This window comes from Adiantum capillus-veneris, chromosome 28, assembly GCF_014529385.1.
Source record: "Adiantum capillus-veneris isolate H3 chromosome 28, ASM1452938v2, whole genome shotgun sequence".
Lineage (NCBI taxonomy): Eukaryota > Viridiplantae > Streptophyta > Polypodiopsida > Polypodiales > Pteridaceae > Adiantum > Adiantum capillus-veneris.
This window is the reverse complement of record NC_140958.1, coordinates 2,376,219-2,390,092: the sequence shown is the minus strand read 5'-3', so window position 1 is coordinate 2,390,092 and position 13,874 is coordinate 2,376,219. Positions and strand designations below refer to the sequence as shown.

Below are 13,874 nucleotides of genomic sequence, written 5' to 3'. Positions count from 1 at the left end.
CTTTTAGCATTCCTTGTAAACTGACCCAAGGGGCTCACTCTACAAAGCATCTGGACAGAGTTTGAATCCGAGCACCTACGGGTCGGTTGTACTTTGCTCAAAGATAAATATAAAAGAAATACCGAAAGGGGCGCCAGTCTTTGGGGCCAGTACCTCTTGGCATAGAACTACGCCGGGCCGTGTCGACTCTCTTTATTTTATCTGTGAAGTATTTTGAAGTGAATCTCTGTTGTGTCACGGTAGAATCTTGACTTGGGGTGTCCAAGTTTGTTACACAATGTGCCTACAACCTGCTGCATCCGGCGGCATCATGCTAAACTTGGCTAGAGGCCAAAGTGTCTGTAACAGATTTGTCACCCCTAGGTCCCCTGTGTGGTGTGAGAACTCAATGGCGTGGACCTGCAGCCAGTCAAGAGCTGTGTGTAGGGTCCACCCCGTATGGCCCCTGCCGAATAGCAGAAAGGAGAAACCCACCGCTGTATCCAGAGCCTCAGTGCCTCGGGCTGCTAGAAAGAGGACGTGAACTCGAAAACAAGCTAGAAGATGGGTCACCAAGGAAGCGTGTGAAGCTATAGTCGACGAATTCCTACTGTCTGCGAATGTCGAAGCTGGTCAAACACGAGGAACTGCTGCAAAAGGAGAGCTCTGGACCAAGGAGGCGTCCTCAGGTGGGGCTGTCCCTCTCGAGCCATGTGACTCGTAGCAAAAGCACTACCCAAAGACTGTCTCGCTGCGGATGTGTGTCCAGTCCCTTGCGTCTGAGGAGTGTGAGATGGGTCCGGAGATGAGGCTACTGGCCCCACTAGGGAGAGAGGAGCAATTGGAGGAGAAGGTGGGGGAGAAGGTAGGGGAGGAGGGGGAGAGGGGGAGGGGACGGAGAGGAGTCGTCTGAAGGTGGAGGGGGGGGGAGGCGGTGGAGGTGGAGGAGCTACGGTGGAGGGGGCCTCCTCAGAGGACTTCTGCTACTGCAGGGGGTCAAATCGGTTCCCTGTCGAAACCCACTGCTCATGAGCTGCAAGAGCACAGCCATCAAGAGGGCAGTGTGGCGAGCCCGTCCCTGTCGACGGCGACCGGACACCTGCTGCCAACCATTAGCTGGCTGATCACTGGCCTCTGTCAAGGTACCAGCCGTGTGTCCTCGGTATCTGTCTGCTAGGCCTGCTCAGCGTTGGAAGGCTGCGCAGGCGCTGTGGGTTGAGATCTCCTACGAGGACAGGCCTTTGCTAAGTGCCCCATCTGTCTACAAATGAAGCACTGGTTTGGGAGACCGGAATACTCCACACTCTGTCTGATCCAACCGCCACTCACTCGAGGTTTGATGTACTAGCTCTATCATTACCCCTCCTTTGCACACGTTGGGTTGGGGCGTAAGTAGGTTGTAACCCAAAAGTTTCAAGGTAAAGCTGCAATACATTTGGTGACTCTGACAGTTCATGCTCTTCCATCCACTTTGCATCCATAGGCGGATACTTCTTGAACTTCACCAAATAGCGTCTTGCAACTTGTCCTTTAACTTTTTTGTCCATCTATGCCAAAACTTGCTCAGGTACCAGGATCTCATCAAGTTCCTCAACTTTTGGCTGATCCTCATCTTGCATATCTTCTCGCACATCACCCACATAGGGTCTTAGAAGACTCACATGAAACGCATTATGAATCCTCCATGCATCAGGCAATTTCAGCCTGTAAGCCACAGCGTTGATCTTGTCAAGCACTTGAAAAGGCCCATAGTAACGCATACTGAGCTTAGGAAACAGCCGTTCCTTGCCCTTCATTTTCTTTAACCTTGCCTTTTCGAACCTTAACAGAACCCAATCACCAGGTGATAACAGCAATTCACGAGGGTGACGATCAGCAGCCTTTTTCTACTTTGCCTGAGTCTTCTCCAAGGCAACTTTAATTTTCTTATACATCTCATCCATGTTCTCAACATATCGATCTGCCTCAAAGATCTTGTCCTTTGTATGTAGAATGGGAGGAACCTTTTTGCCGCCTTCAACAATTTCAAAAGGTGCTTTGCCAGTAGACAAATGCATCGTATTATTGTACGCATACTCAAGCATAGGAAAATACTGTTCCCACTTGCCCTTATTATCTGACACATAGCATTTCAGCAGATCTAAGACAGTAGAATTAGCCTCTTCTGACTGACCATCAGTTTGTGGATGAAACGAAGACGAGAACTTGAGCGTAGTACCCATGTTCTCAAACAATCCTCTCCAGAACAAACTGGTCATCCGAGGATCACGATCACTGATAATCCATTGTGGCATACCATGGTACTTAAACACATTGTACATGAACAAGCGTGCCATCTCATCACATTTTATCTTCTTCCTGACAAGGATAAAATGGGCCTGCTTGTTGAACCTGCAGATAATGGTCCATATACCATCATTCCCTGTTGGCGTTCTTGGAAGATCAAAGATAAAGTCTATAGCAATGCTTTCCATAAAGTCCATAGCAATGCTTTCCCATGGCTTATCCGGAATAGGCAGTGGTTGTAACAACCCTGGTGCCTTTTGCCTGTCAAACTTGACCTTTTGCCAAATTATGCATGCTCGCACAAAGGCATCCACACCTCTCCTCAGGGTAGGCCAATAGAAGAATGTCTCTACCGCTTTAACTGTTGCATCAATGCCACGATGCCCTGCATACGGTGGGACATGACTCTCTTCCATGACCTTATATCGCACTGGCCTAGTGACACAAAGTCTGCCATGCATCATCATAAAACCATCTCTGAGGAGGTAGTGCTCGTGATGTTGCCCCTCTTGTAACTGTTCAAAGATCCTTGCAAAATCTTCATCAACAATATATTGTTCCTTCATGTCATCTAGCTCATGATGATAAGGAATTGACACAGCTGAAATTTGTGGCTTTCTTGATAACGCATCAGCCACAACATTCTTCTTGCCTTCCACACGCATAATCTAGAAGTGGAACATGGAAAGAATGTTTGCCCATCGCATATGCTTTTCGGATAACTTTGATTGTGTCAAGAAGTATCGCAAGGTCTGATGATCTGTTTGGACAACAAAATCAGCACCTAAGAGGTAGTGCTTGCAGCTAGAAAGCGCATGAATCACGGCCAAGAGCTCTTTCTCATAGACTTGCATAGTCCTCTCTAGCCCTTGCAAAATTCGGCTTTCATAAGCTACTACCCGTCCATCTTGCATTAGCACTGCTCCGATGCTACTGCCACACGCGTCACACTAGACCACAAATGACTTCCTGAGATCTGGCAAAACAATAACTGGATCTGAAGTCAACTTTTCCTTTAAGAGACTAAAAGCTGAAATCTCTTTTTGGGTCCATCTGAAGTGACCTTTTTCTTTTGCAAAGCGTGAAGAGGCGATGCTATCTCTGCAAAATTTCTGATAAACCTTCTATAGTAGGAACACAATCCCAAGAAGCTTCTGACATCGTGCACAGTCTTCAAGTCTGGCCATGTCTTGATAGCTTCGACCTTTGCGGGATCCATTCTAACACCATCCTTTGAGACTATGTGGCCAAGATAGTGGATCTCTTCGAGGAAGAATTCACTTTTCTTAGGATTGACAAGTAACCTGTGACTGCGCAGCTCTTCGAACACAATGGTCAAGTGACGCCTATGCTCCTCTTCATTCTTCGAATACACTATCATGTCAACGTCCCAACAAACTGTTGATGCGAGCGGAAAATCCAGTCCATCATTCTGTTGAACGTGGCAGGAGCATTTGTTAGCCGAAACGGCATCACCAGAAACTCATAAAGACCAAATGTCGTTCTAAATGCACTCTTGTGCACATCCTTTGGCCTTATACGAATCTGATGGTACCCACTCTTAAGGTCTATCCTGTTGAAAATTGCAACACCCTCTAAATGATCGAGAATATCATCAATTCTAGGAATAGGAAACCTATTCTTGATGGTATTCTTATTCAACACACGGTAATCAATACACATGCGCCACGAGCCATCCTTCTTCTGCACTAGGAGCATTGGGGAGCAAAAGGGTGAAGAACTAGGCTGAATCAGCCCCTTCTCTAATAACTCCTCAACATGGCCCATTGCGCCGCACTAACCCTGTAGGGAGGTCTATTTGGTGGGCTACACCCTGGCACCAAATCCATCCGATGGTCCTCAGGTCTCTCTGGCGGTAATTGCGACGGTAATGAATCAGAAAAACAGTCACTAAACTTTTGCAAAAATGCTGACCTTTCTTTATCTAACACAGATAAATTTGACTGATCACTATCTGAGACATCACGTGCAAAAATCAAGTACACAATGATTCTTTATTACAGAAGTGATAGCAGAAGCAGATACAATAGGGACTGACTCTCCTTTAAGCTTTACATCCAAGATGTGAGTTTTGCCCCTATGCAGTACAGTGATCTTTTTGTTGTAGGCATCCAAGACTCCATGCTCTCGGAACATCCACGGGATCCCCAACAAGGCGTCACAACCTTCCAGCGGCATGATGTAGAACTCTTCTGTGTCCACATACGACTGAATATGCAGACGCAGTTTTCCAATGATGGGAGAAACACACTATGAGTAGCCAGGACATGCCAACCCTGCCTCTGTTGTGTACCCACATCTCTTCAGCTCGGATGCCCAGCTTCATAGCTAACTTTGGCGAGATAAAGTTGGCTTTGGCACCTGGATCAAAGAAGATGAGTGCCGTCTAATCCCTAACTTTACCCCATGCCTTGCATAACTCACTTGCATCTGTGCTGGGCCTGTCACCCACCATGTCTGGCACTAAACTTGCCGTGGGTTTAGGCTTCTTGCCTTTATGGTCTTCTTTATCCTCTGAGTCAGCTGGTCTTTTCCTTTGTGGACAATTGATAGCAAAGTGACCAGGCTGCTCGCATATAAAGCATTTGTTTTCAGCCATTAGGACCTTCTTTTCCTCGAGCGACTTGCGCACAAAAGGCTTCCTTTTCTGTTTCTTTGCCTGCCCTCCAGAAGTCCCGACTGAATCCTTGTCTTTGGTGGTCTTTTCTGACCCCTGTGACGCATCAGGAGCCGTTTTTACAAAGGGCTTCTTCGCTGAATTTTTCTTTTGCTGCCCTCCTTTGTCATTGCTCGGAAATCCACTGTCCTCTCCTTTCAACAAGGCAAGACCAGTGTTCGCAACCTCCATAAGCTAGTGAGGGTAGCCACTCCGTTCTTGGTACAGTAATCGTGAATCCCTTTAGGCAGCCCACAACAGTATACTTCTCTATCTGCTCTGTCAATGGCAAAAATCTGTAGGAGGTCACTGAGAGTAACGCTTTACAAAACCTCCTATTGTACTCCAACAAGCTTTTGCACAAAGATGAAGTAAGTTGGTGCCAATCTGTCATGACGTCGGCTTCAAATTCATTTGACAGCCAAGCAGATGCAAACATTTTCTTGAAGTAAACCCAACTGGCGGGTGCCTGTCCTTGCATTAACAATGTCGTCCACCACGTAAGCGCATTGTCCTTTAAGAAAGTGGCAGCTTTCCTGACTTTCCAGGCCTCTGTAAAATTCCCTCTTGCATATGCTGTATCAAACTATTGGAGGAAGGTAAGAGCCTTTGTCTTATCCTCAAAACCACTTCGGCTTCTCTAGTGCCCCCATGTCATAAGGGATGGTCTGCAACATGGGCACTGTAGTAGGCATGATCGACACATCTTGGCCATTGACATTTTGCGTCAGAGGTGCAATAACTAGCTGCTGTCCAGAAAAACCAGCCATGCCAAAATGACCCTGTGGTACCCCAAACTGGCCCTGGTTGCAGTGAAAACCTTGTTGCATGCCGATAGTACCATACATGGGGTTTGGCATGATGCCTTGCATACCCCCGAACACTGTTCCTGGCATGTACGGCTGACTTCTAGGCGCAAAACCAGCCATACCTTGGAACATTGATCTACCCCCGAAATACCCAAGATGTACCGTGGGTGGTGGAAAAACTGGGTGCATAGCTTGGTATCTAGTTCCCTATCCACTCAAGACAGCATGTTGGCTCTGAAAGGTGGCGGGCCGAACTGGCATAACCTGTGGAATAGGCGTTCTAGCCACCTATTCAAGGACGGGAGGAACCTGTTTTGGAGCCCCCGACTCCACAACATGCGAGTGTTCCCTATCCTCCTGAGCCGCATGCAGTACCTGGGCTTGAGCCTCAACAAGCTCCGTACGCGGCGTAGGTTGCTAATTTTGCTATTGCACTGGTGGCACTTGCAAGAACTCCATAAACCTTGGTTTCTGCACCAGTTGCGAAAAGACATTCACCGCGGCAACTAACTGACTCTTGAATGCATCATCCTCAAGTTGCCCAGTTATAAAGCCGTGTACTAGTGGCGGGACATTCACGTTGATAGGAGGTACAGACTGACATTGCCGTGAGCTCTCGCCAATCTCGAAAACCATAGGGATCTCTTGCCTGTCTCCATAATGCCCTTCCCCTTGTCGGCCATAGTGTAATCCCATGTTCCTGCACTCTGTGTATTTACCCAAAACAACCGAGGCTCACTCTTTGAGAAAAAAGTGATTGATGTCTCGGCAACGGAACCATGAACCGGCCATGGGGCGGTAGGCATTGGCTTTCACCCGAAATTCTTTACTTTAGACACACACAGAGTACTTTGCAAAGGTAACCTGTAATGGGGATTAACACCTATGTACACACACGGCTCGGAAGCTACAATGCTCCGAGCAGACGCCAACAACCTGTAGGCCCCAAAATTGGCCCCCTTTCGGTATTTTTTTATTCTTTAACAGAAGGAATAAAACATGTGATCTCCTACGAGCTGCCCCGCACAATCTAGGCAAAGAAACACCTGTTCTGGCCCGATTTCGGCAACATAACTGTACTAGGACACTTCACAGTCAGTATCCCTACACAATAGATGACTTGCCTGACGCATACGGACACTTTGCAAAACCTGGCGAGAATCTGCAGTACGGTGAATTCTCTGTCTTTTGCCCCTGAAATGCACCAGATCACCTGTACAACGGTCCCCTCACGTCCCCGAACCTCTTGGGGGTATTAAGGACCGTTTAGGGCCGAAACCCTAAACCTGCAAAAATACACAGCAGGCTATAATTCCCTATTTTGGATTCCGTTTCGCGTGCCGGTCGCATCTGTAGTAAGACCTCAAGCTCCCGCACCTGTAGGGCTACTTGCTCTTTGAATCGAACGAGATTTCTCACGTGAAACCTCTCTGAATTCACCTGTACCTGTGGGGGATTAGCCGCTACCTAATCCATTACCTGTGCAAGAGACTCTTGCCTTGGCAATCGCGCATGAACCCACATAACTGTACATTGGTCAAATGAAAAGCCCACTAGAGGGGCATAACATATTGCTCATAGAGGAGAGAGAGAGAGAGAGAGCAATGCGTAGCGTGCAGGGCATCACTCCTGGTACTGTACTGTACATAAGGGGGAAAGGAAGCACTCCATAGCTCTCAACCTGTGAAATGCAAAAGGAGGCTTCTCCTAGCATAAAATTCAGCGCCCATTTTTCTGCATGAGGCAAGTTCATGAAAAACTGCCACTTGGTGCATTTACAAGCATTTTCCCGTTTCGGGTCTGCCGCTTAAAAATCTCCCGACTAGTCGCTCAGTTGACTTCGCAGCAGAGTTGTAGAATGTTCCCCTAGTCATACCGGAGGTAATGACACGTACAAATTTCATGGCCCAAAATAGCAGTTCCCTAAATTTTAGGAAATGTTTCCGTTGGGCTCCCTGTGGTCATCTGACCATCTATCCTCATTGAGACCGCATGCAAAAGTGCAATGTGGCCCGACTGTCGGATACTTTCTATTGGTAGTCACACCTTGACTTTAGGCCTTTATTGAGTTCATTTCCTAGTATCCACCAACTTGCTAAGTGCGACGGGGGGACCTATATGATCTTGCTCTGAGCGTACACATCCTCTTACCATACGAATTCCAGTGCTTACCACTACCCATCTGCGGGTGAAACTACCGTTCACATTGGCCATACAATGTCCGACCGTTTGCTACTTCAAGAAGAGGGTCTCAAAAATAAAACAAAACCCATTGGAAAGAAACCAATAACTAAAGTTAGCAGTTGCCACGTCCTCGTGACATAGTTAACAACTGCCACGTCCCCATGACAGCATGGGACTCATGGAAGTTCAGAAGTGGACGCTAAATGCAAGAAAGAAATATATTGCTCTTGAAAGTGAGATCGTTGTCAAAGGCATCAATAGATCTTTTACATTTGTTGGTGACGAGTTTGAGTATACCGTCTCTATGGCCACAAAAACACACTCATTATACCTTCACCTACGAGCAGTGTTGACGAGAATTGCTACTTGATTGAGACCTTGATTGAAACCCCTTGGAAATAACATACGTCAAACGAACTGACAAATTCGGCGTCACGTTGCATTGAACTGCAAATTGATGTGTTGAGAAGTATAAAGTGGGGCATTTACAAGTTCTAGTTGGTCATAACTTGCCACTATGCCTAGTAGGCAGTTGAATGCAAGGTAGTATGGGCTTCATAACTGCTTAATATGACAATATTTCCGCCACTTTTTGGCTCTATTTTGAAGGTGAATGATATTGAGCAAAACGCCACCCGTACTAATGCCCATGAGCATTAGGTAATAGTAGTTCGCCAACTGCGTGTTTGAATTATTGATGAGCGGACTAAATATGGTGCCTTTCGCTATGGGGACGCCAACCTCAAGATGCTTATTATCATGTGGAGTTAGGAAGCACGATACATAACGCGGGCTAGTCAGCAAGGAGGCACGAAGACATATTTGATGACCGAAGCAACTTACAACATACACACACACATACACACACAGAGAAGGTAATACTGATCAGAGGACATAGAGCATAAACTTACATCTGCGTGTTTTGCGTATGGCAGGGAGGACATATATTCACAACACTTCATGTTCCAATTGTACAAGTGCGACTCCAACTCAACAACACTGCAAGGTCCATTATCTACATCCAATTTTCCATGCGCATGCGTTTGCTTGGCGCAACACATAAACGCTACGGGGCAAGGCACGGCTTCTGTTTCTTATAAATTTTTGAAAAGACCACAATGCCAGCTCTCCACCATACTTTTGTATGGCCCCTCTATATGACGTGCACTGTATACTTTGCACTTTCAGTCTGTGACATTTCATTGCAAGGCGATATGTTTAACTATTCAATTTGCTTTTTTGTAGCTTGACTCAAATATCGGCCTGTACTAGATTGGACAATCGAAAAGCAGCAGTACAACATTGCAGGTCAGTAAAGCACCTCATTTATTATTGCAATTTATTTATGCTTTATCTATTTATTCTGTTTTAGAATTTTCCGCATTACTTCCTTTGCTTCAATTTCTTTGGATCTCATTTTCAAATTTATACACTCAATCGATCAACATGTGTACATGTTAGTTACACACAAGTCTTTGCATACGGTTGCTAGCCAATGCATGTGTATTACAGTAGTGAATACATAAGTAGTGAATTCATCTTGTGCATCTTTACTTCAGCTCTAAATAATTGAAACCATACTAGGTGTCTAAATAATTGATGCCATACTATAAATGACGTCCTCGTTTCTTCCATACTAGGTGTCAGTATGAAGTTCTCAAGACCTAGAAGATTACAGTCCAAGCGTCAATAAGCTACGGAGCAAATTGTAACCAACTTGAAACTAGCTTATCATCCATATGCTATTTTTGAAATACTTTTTGTTTGCAAAAATTTTCATGTAGCATGTATACTAGAAAAATCATTCATTAGTAGACATAGTAGTACAACCTCACTTGGATATAATTTCAACTGTGACCATCCCTATTATCTCTAATAGCTGAGGCACTTAACTTTCTCTCCTCCGTAAATATTATAGCATTTTTCAAATGTATAACCCTTTCACGCATTGCCGCCCTTGCAAAATTAATCATGCTCTTGTTCCCTTCAGTGCTAGATGCTAAATGTCAATTTCCATATGTCCTCTTATATTCTATAGAATATTGTATAGCAAGGCCCACCAAGCAAGACTAGATTGTACTAACAGTGGTGTGGACAATCCAATTGTATTCGATAGTGGCCTTCAACATCAAACTCTTTTGCCGATTTATCATTATATCAAAGGTGGATAGATCTAATGGATCCGGCTTCCGCACCTGGCAAATCAAAGTGAAGGGATATCTGATGCGAAAGAATCTTTGGAGCGTCGTCAAGCCTCTGTCAACTGACGAAGCTGGCACATCGGCTGCAGTTACCAAAGCGTTATCTGCCGAGCAACAACGCAAGGACGAGCAAGCATTAAGTATTATTCTGACATCTCTCAAAGAAGATTTTATTCATTATCTAGATGACATGCAATCTGCCAAAGCTACCTGGATACAGCTAGAGAAGGTTTTGGGTGCGAAAGCTAAGTATTCAATGATGAGTCTAAAGATGGAGTCGTACTCTCTTGCTATGCGTGCTGATGAAAATATCACATCTTTAGTTAACCGACTGAAGAGTATTAAAACTCAACTTGTTTATGTCGAAGCCCCAGTGCCGGAAGAAGATCTCATAACTTAAAAAGTTTGCCTGATAAATTCCATCAGATTTGTTACTGTTTTAAAGGAGAAAGACCCGCTGTCCTCCTTGGATGGTATCATCAATTCATTGCAGAAAGAAGAACGAAGGGTATTCCGTACCAGTTCTCCTATTATCCCTAGTGCATATACAGTCTCCAATGCAATATCTCCCATCAATTCTTCTGATACTTCCAGTGCCTATGCAGTCACTAATTGTACTTCTACCTCAGCTTCATCTCAACCATCCATTGGTACCAGATCTTGTGCCATTTGTGGACGCAACAATCACCGGACAAAGGACTGTTTCAAGAAGAATCCTTGTGTTCACTGTGGTAAAACAAATCATCCTTCAAATAGATGCTTTCAAAAGGGTAAAAATCAAATTCATGTGATTGAGGGAGACACTGAATCTCCAATATTTTCTGTTGACAATGAAGCTTTTTAAATCAACTCTTTTCATGTTTTTCCTAGTCAAAATCAATTGTATGGGCTATAGACACTGCCACACATGAGTGGTAAGACCTCCCAAATTATCAGTTTTTTGTTCAAGTCCTATTTTGTTCTGCTTCTTATGAGGTTACTGAGTGCACCTTAAACCCAAGGTTTGACAGTGAACCAAAAACTCCACTCATTGGTAGCTAATTTTTTGACCTACACCCTATCTGTTCAAGGGGGGCTTTTACTATCATAGCACCAGGTTATGGATACACCAGAAATCCTTGGTTGTGAGAGAACGTAAAACTCACGGTTGACGAGTACACCAAAAACTTGAGGTATCATGAGTGATCTGTCTAGTTCGGGCTTGAGGGGGGGATTGTTGGATTCAAGCCCCTGACCATAGGATACAACCCCTATTTTACAACTGATCACAGCCACTCCTTTTAGCAGTTTGCATGGCAAAGAGAAAAACTCTATATATTGTAAATGTTCTCATCAATTATATACAAGCCTTGTTTTTGCAAGCCATGTTGAGTCTCTCTCTCTCTCTCTCTCTCTCTCTCTCTCTCTCTCTCTCTCTCTGTGTGTGTGTGTGTGTGTGTGTGTGTGTGTGTGTGTGTGTGTATCACCTCCCCCCAGACATTACACAGGATAGTTTACTTTTACTTTTGTACCCTTTTATCCTTTATGGATACACAGAGGACACCCACCTCATGTACTTTGATTTGTCTCATAGGCCGATTTCGGCCTCTTTATAGACGTTAAAAAATCTTTCTTTCTCTCTCTCTCTCTCTCTCTCTCTCTCTCTCTCTCTCTCTCTCTCTCTCTCTCTCTCCTCTGCACCCTCCACGCCACCATCCTCCATAGGCTCACAAGCTTATCAGCTGGTGTGCTGAGAACAACCCACAAGCAATATTGGGGGGGGGGGGGGGGGGGGGGGGGGGGGGGGGGTTTGTTTGCTGGTGAGCAGAGGGATGGGGGGAGCACTGACCAGCGGCACAGGCTGAGGAAGCGGGCAGCGCGGGCTGGCGTGCAGGCTGGGACAGCACACAGCGCGAGGGAGGAGGAGAGGGGAGGAGAGAGCGATGGGGTTTGGGGGGGGCGGGGGGGGGGGGGGGGGGGGGGGGGGGGGGGGGGGAATGGGGATAGGGTGCGCAGGGCTAGCGCGAGCAGCAGCGAGCCTTTTTGATCGATGCCTCAAGGATACGGACAATTTGTCTGTATGACTTTAAGTTTGCAAAGAAAAAAAAGTGTTTCAAAAGGCAGCATCCGATACCTTTCATTTCGTTTGTATCAATCTTGACTAAAGTCTCCAATTTGCTTGTGACACCAGAGAACTTTCAAGATTTTCTTTGACTGTTTTAAAGGTATATTGGATTGAAGCTTTGTCGATAATGTCCTTTGTCTGTTTTCTCTCACCTTGAGATTTCCCACCAATAATACGGCATTAACTTAAAACAGAATTTGTGTACTTTATTTGTCAGAATGAGACTAAGATTAGTAATCGATCAAATACCTATATTAAGTTTCACAAATATCCAGACCTTTTGTGCAGTACTAACCCACAAAAGGTGCGGGTACTATTAGCAATCAACACAGAATCAGTATTGATGGTGAAAGGCATGGACATACTCACATCTTCTCATTAGTATAGCGTTGGCCGGTAAACGCATAAAGACGATTGAATGCTACATTATCTGAAACCTGAAACATGCCCAAATCAGCGTACAACAGACCTCATTTCAAGACAAGCTACTTGAGCTTGCTTACCATTGGAAAATGTTTTATGTTGTGCGAGAACAGAAATGGATTGCAACTTTTTTGAAGATTACTGGCATTGCATATACACTATAAACTGCATAGACCTAGATATTGTGCAAATTGAATGCCAAATTGTATGAATACATTGGATGTGAGCCTATTTAGTATTTCCATACCCATTCACACAACTCACACTTGGAAAATAAAAACATTTACCATCCGTATGTTTCATCGCATTTGATGTTCACTTGCATTTCCCTTTCCTATTTAGTACTTTTCCAGAAAGGTACTGAGACAAGGCAGATAAAGTCTGAAGGATGGCTACTTTAGAGAACACCTATTAGCTTAAGTGGAATAATAGTATGTATCCTGTCAATAGTCTGAGAGAACATAAAGAACTTATGCTGAAATATGGAAAAAGAACAAGTACAAACCAAGCCTGTAATTGCTTTCAATACCAGCAGACATGCCTTTTAATTTCAGCCTACACACCCAGATTTGATTTGGTTTTGATGTCATGCTGGTCCATTCAGACACATGTTTTGAGATGGGGCATATCACTGGCTTGGACACCCAAGCAAGAAATCAGCAGTAACATATGAATAGAAACTGCAACAAACTGAATTGAGAGAGAGAGAGAGAGAGAGAGAGAGAGAGAGAGAGAGAAGTCGACACGAAGGGGCAGAGTTCCACATCCAGATGCATTGCTTTGGGGCCCCTTTCCGTATTTCTTTCTTGATTGATAATCACAAAGTACAACTGCCAGGCGGTGTGCTGAGTGCTCTATGTCTGCTTCCAAGCTGATCTATAGAGCCCACCCCCAAGGCCTCTTATAAAGGGTACAAGGGCCCCTAGATTGGGCTCCCAAAAGCATTGCTTTCTATTGTTGACTGTTGAAAATAGCCATGCAAAAAACCTCCAAAAGGTGCCAGCAAAAATCCGTACGGCTAGCCACGTGGAAGCCCACAATGTGCGGTGCGATTTGCGTTGAACCTGCCATGTGTCATTTGCGTGAGTTATTTTGGGTCTGCTGCTTTTTGTCGAGCCTCTTAACTTCAACAGGCTATTTACTGGACCTGGTCCAGTTAAGGGGCATGCCACCTCATCACACTTGTGACATACCTTTACAGAAAGGTAATT

The 13,874-nt window shown here is 45.1% G+C and overlaps 1 protein-coding gene across 1 annotated transcript in view; it reads right to left on the bottom strand.

The window, feature by feature from the left end:
- LOC147419982 (uncharacterized) overlaps positions 1 to 13,874 on the bottom strand; it is a gene marked incomplete at its 5' end in the record, with an annotated part of 62,876 nt that overhangs the window by 7,327 nt on the left and 41,675 nt on the right. The window contains one exon of the mRNA XM_086503888.1: positions 12,610 to 12,677. Within this exon, the coding sequence (XP_086360014.1) occupies positions 12,610 to 12,677 (68 nt within the window). The remainder of the gene's footprint in view (positions 1 to 12,609; positions 12,678 to 13,874) is intronic.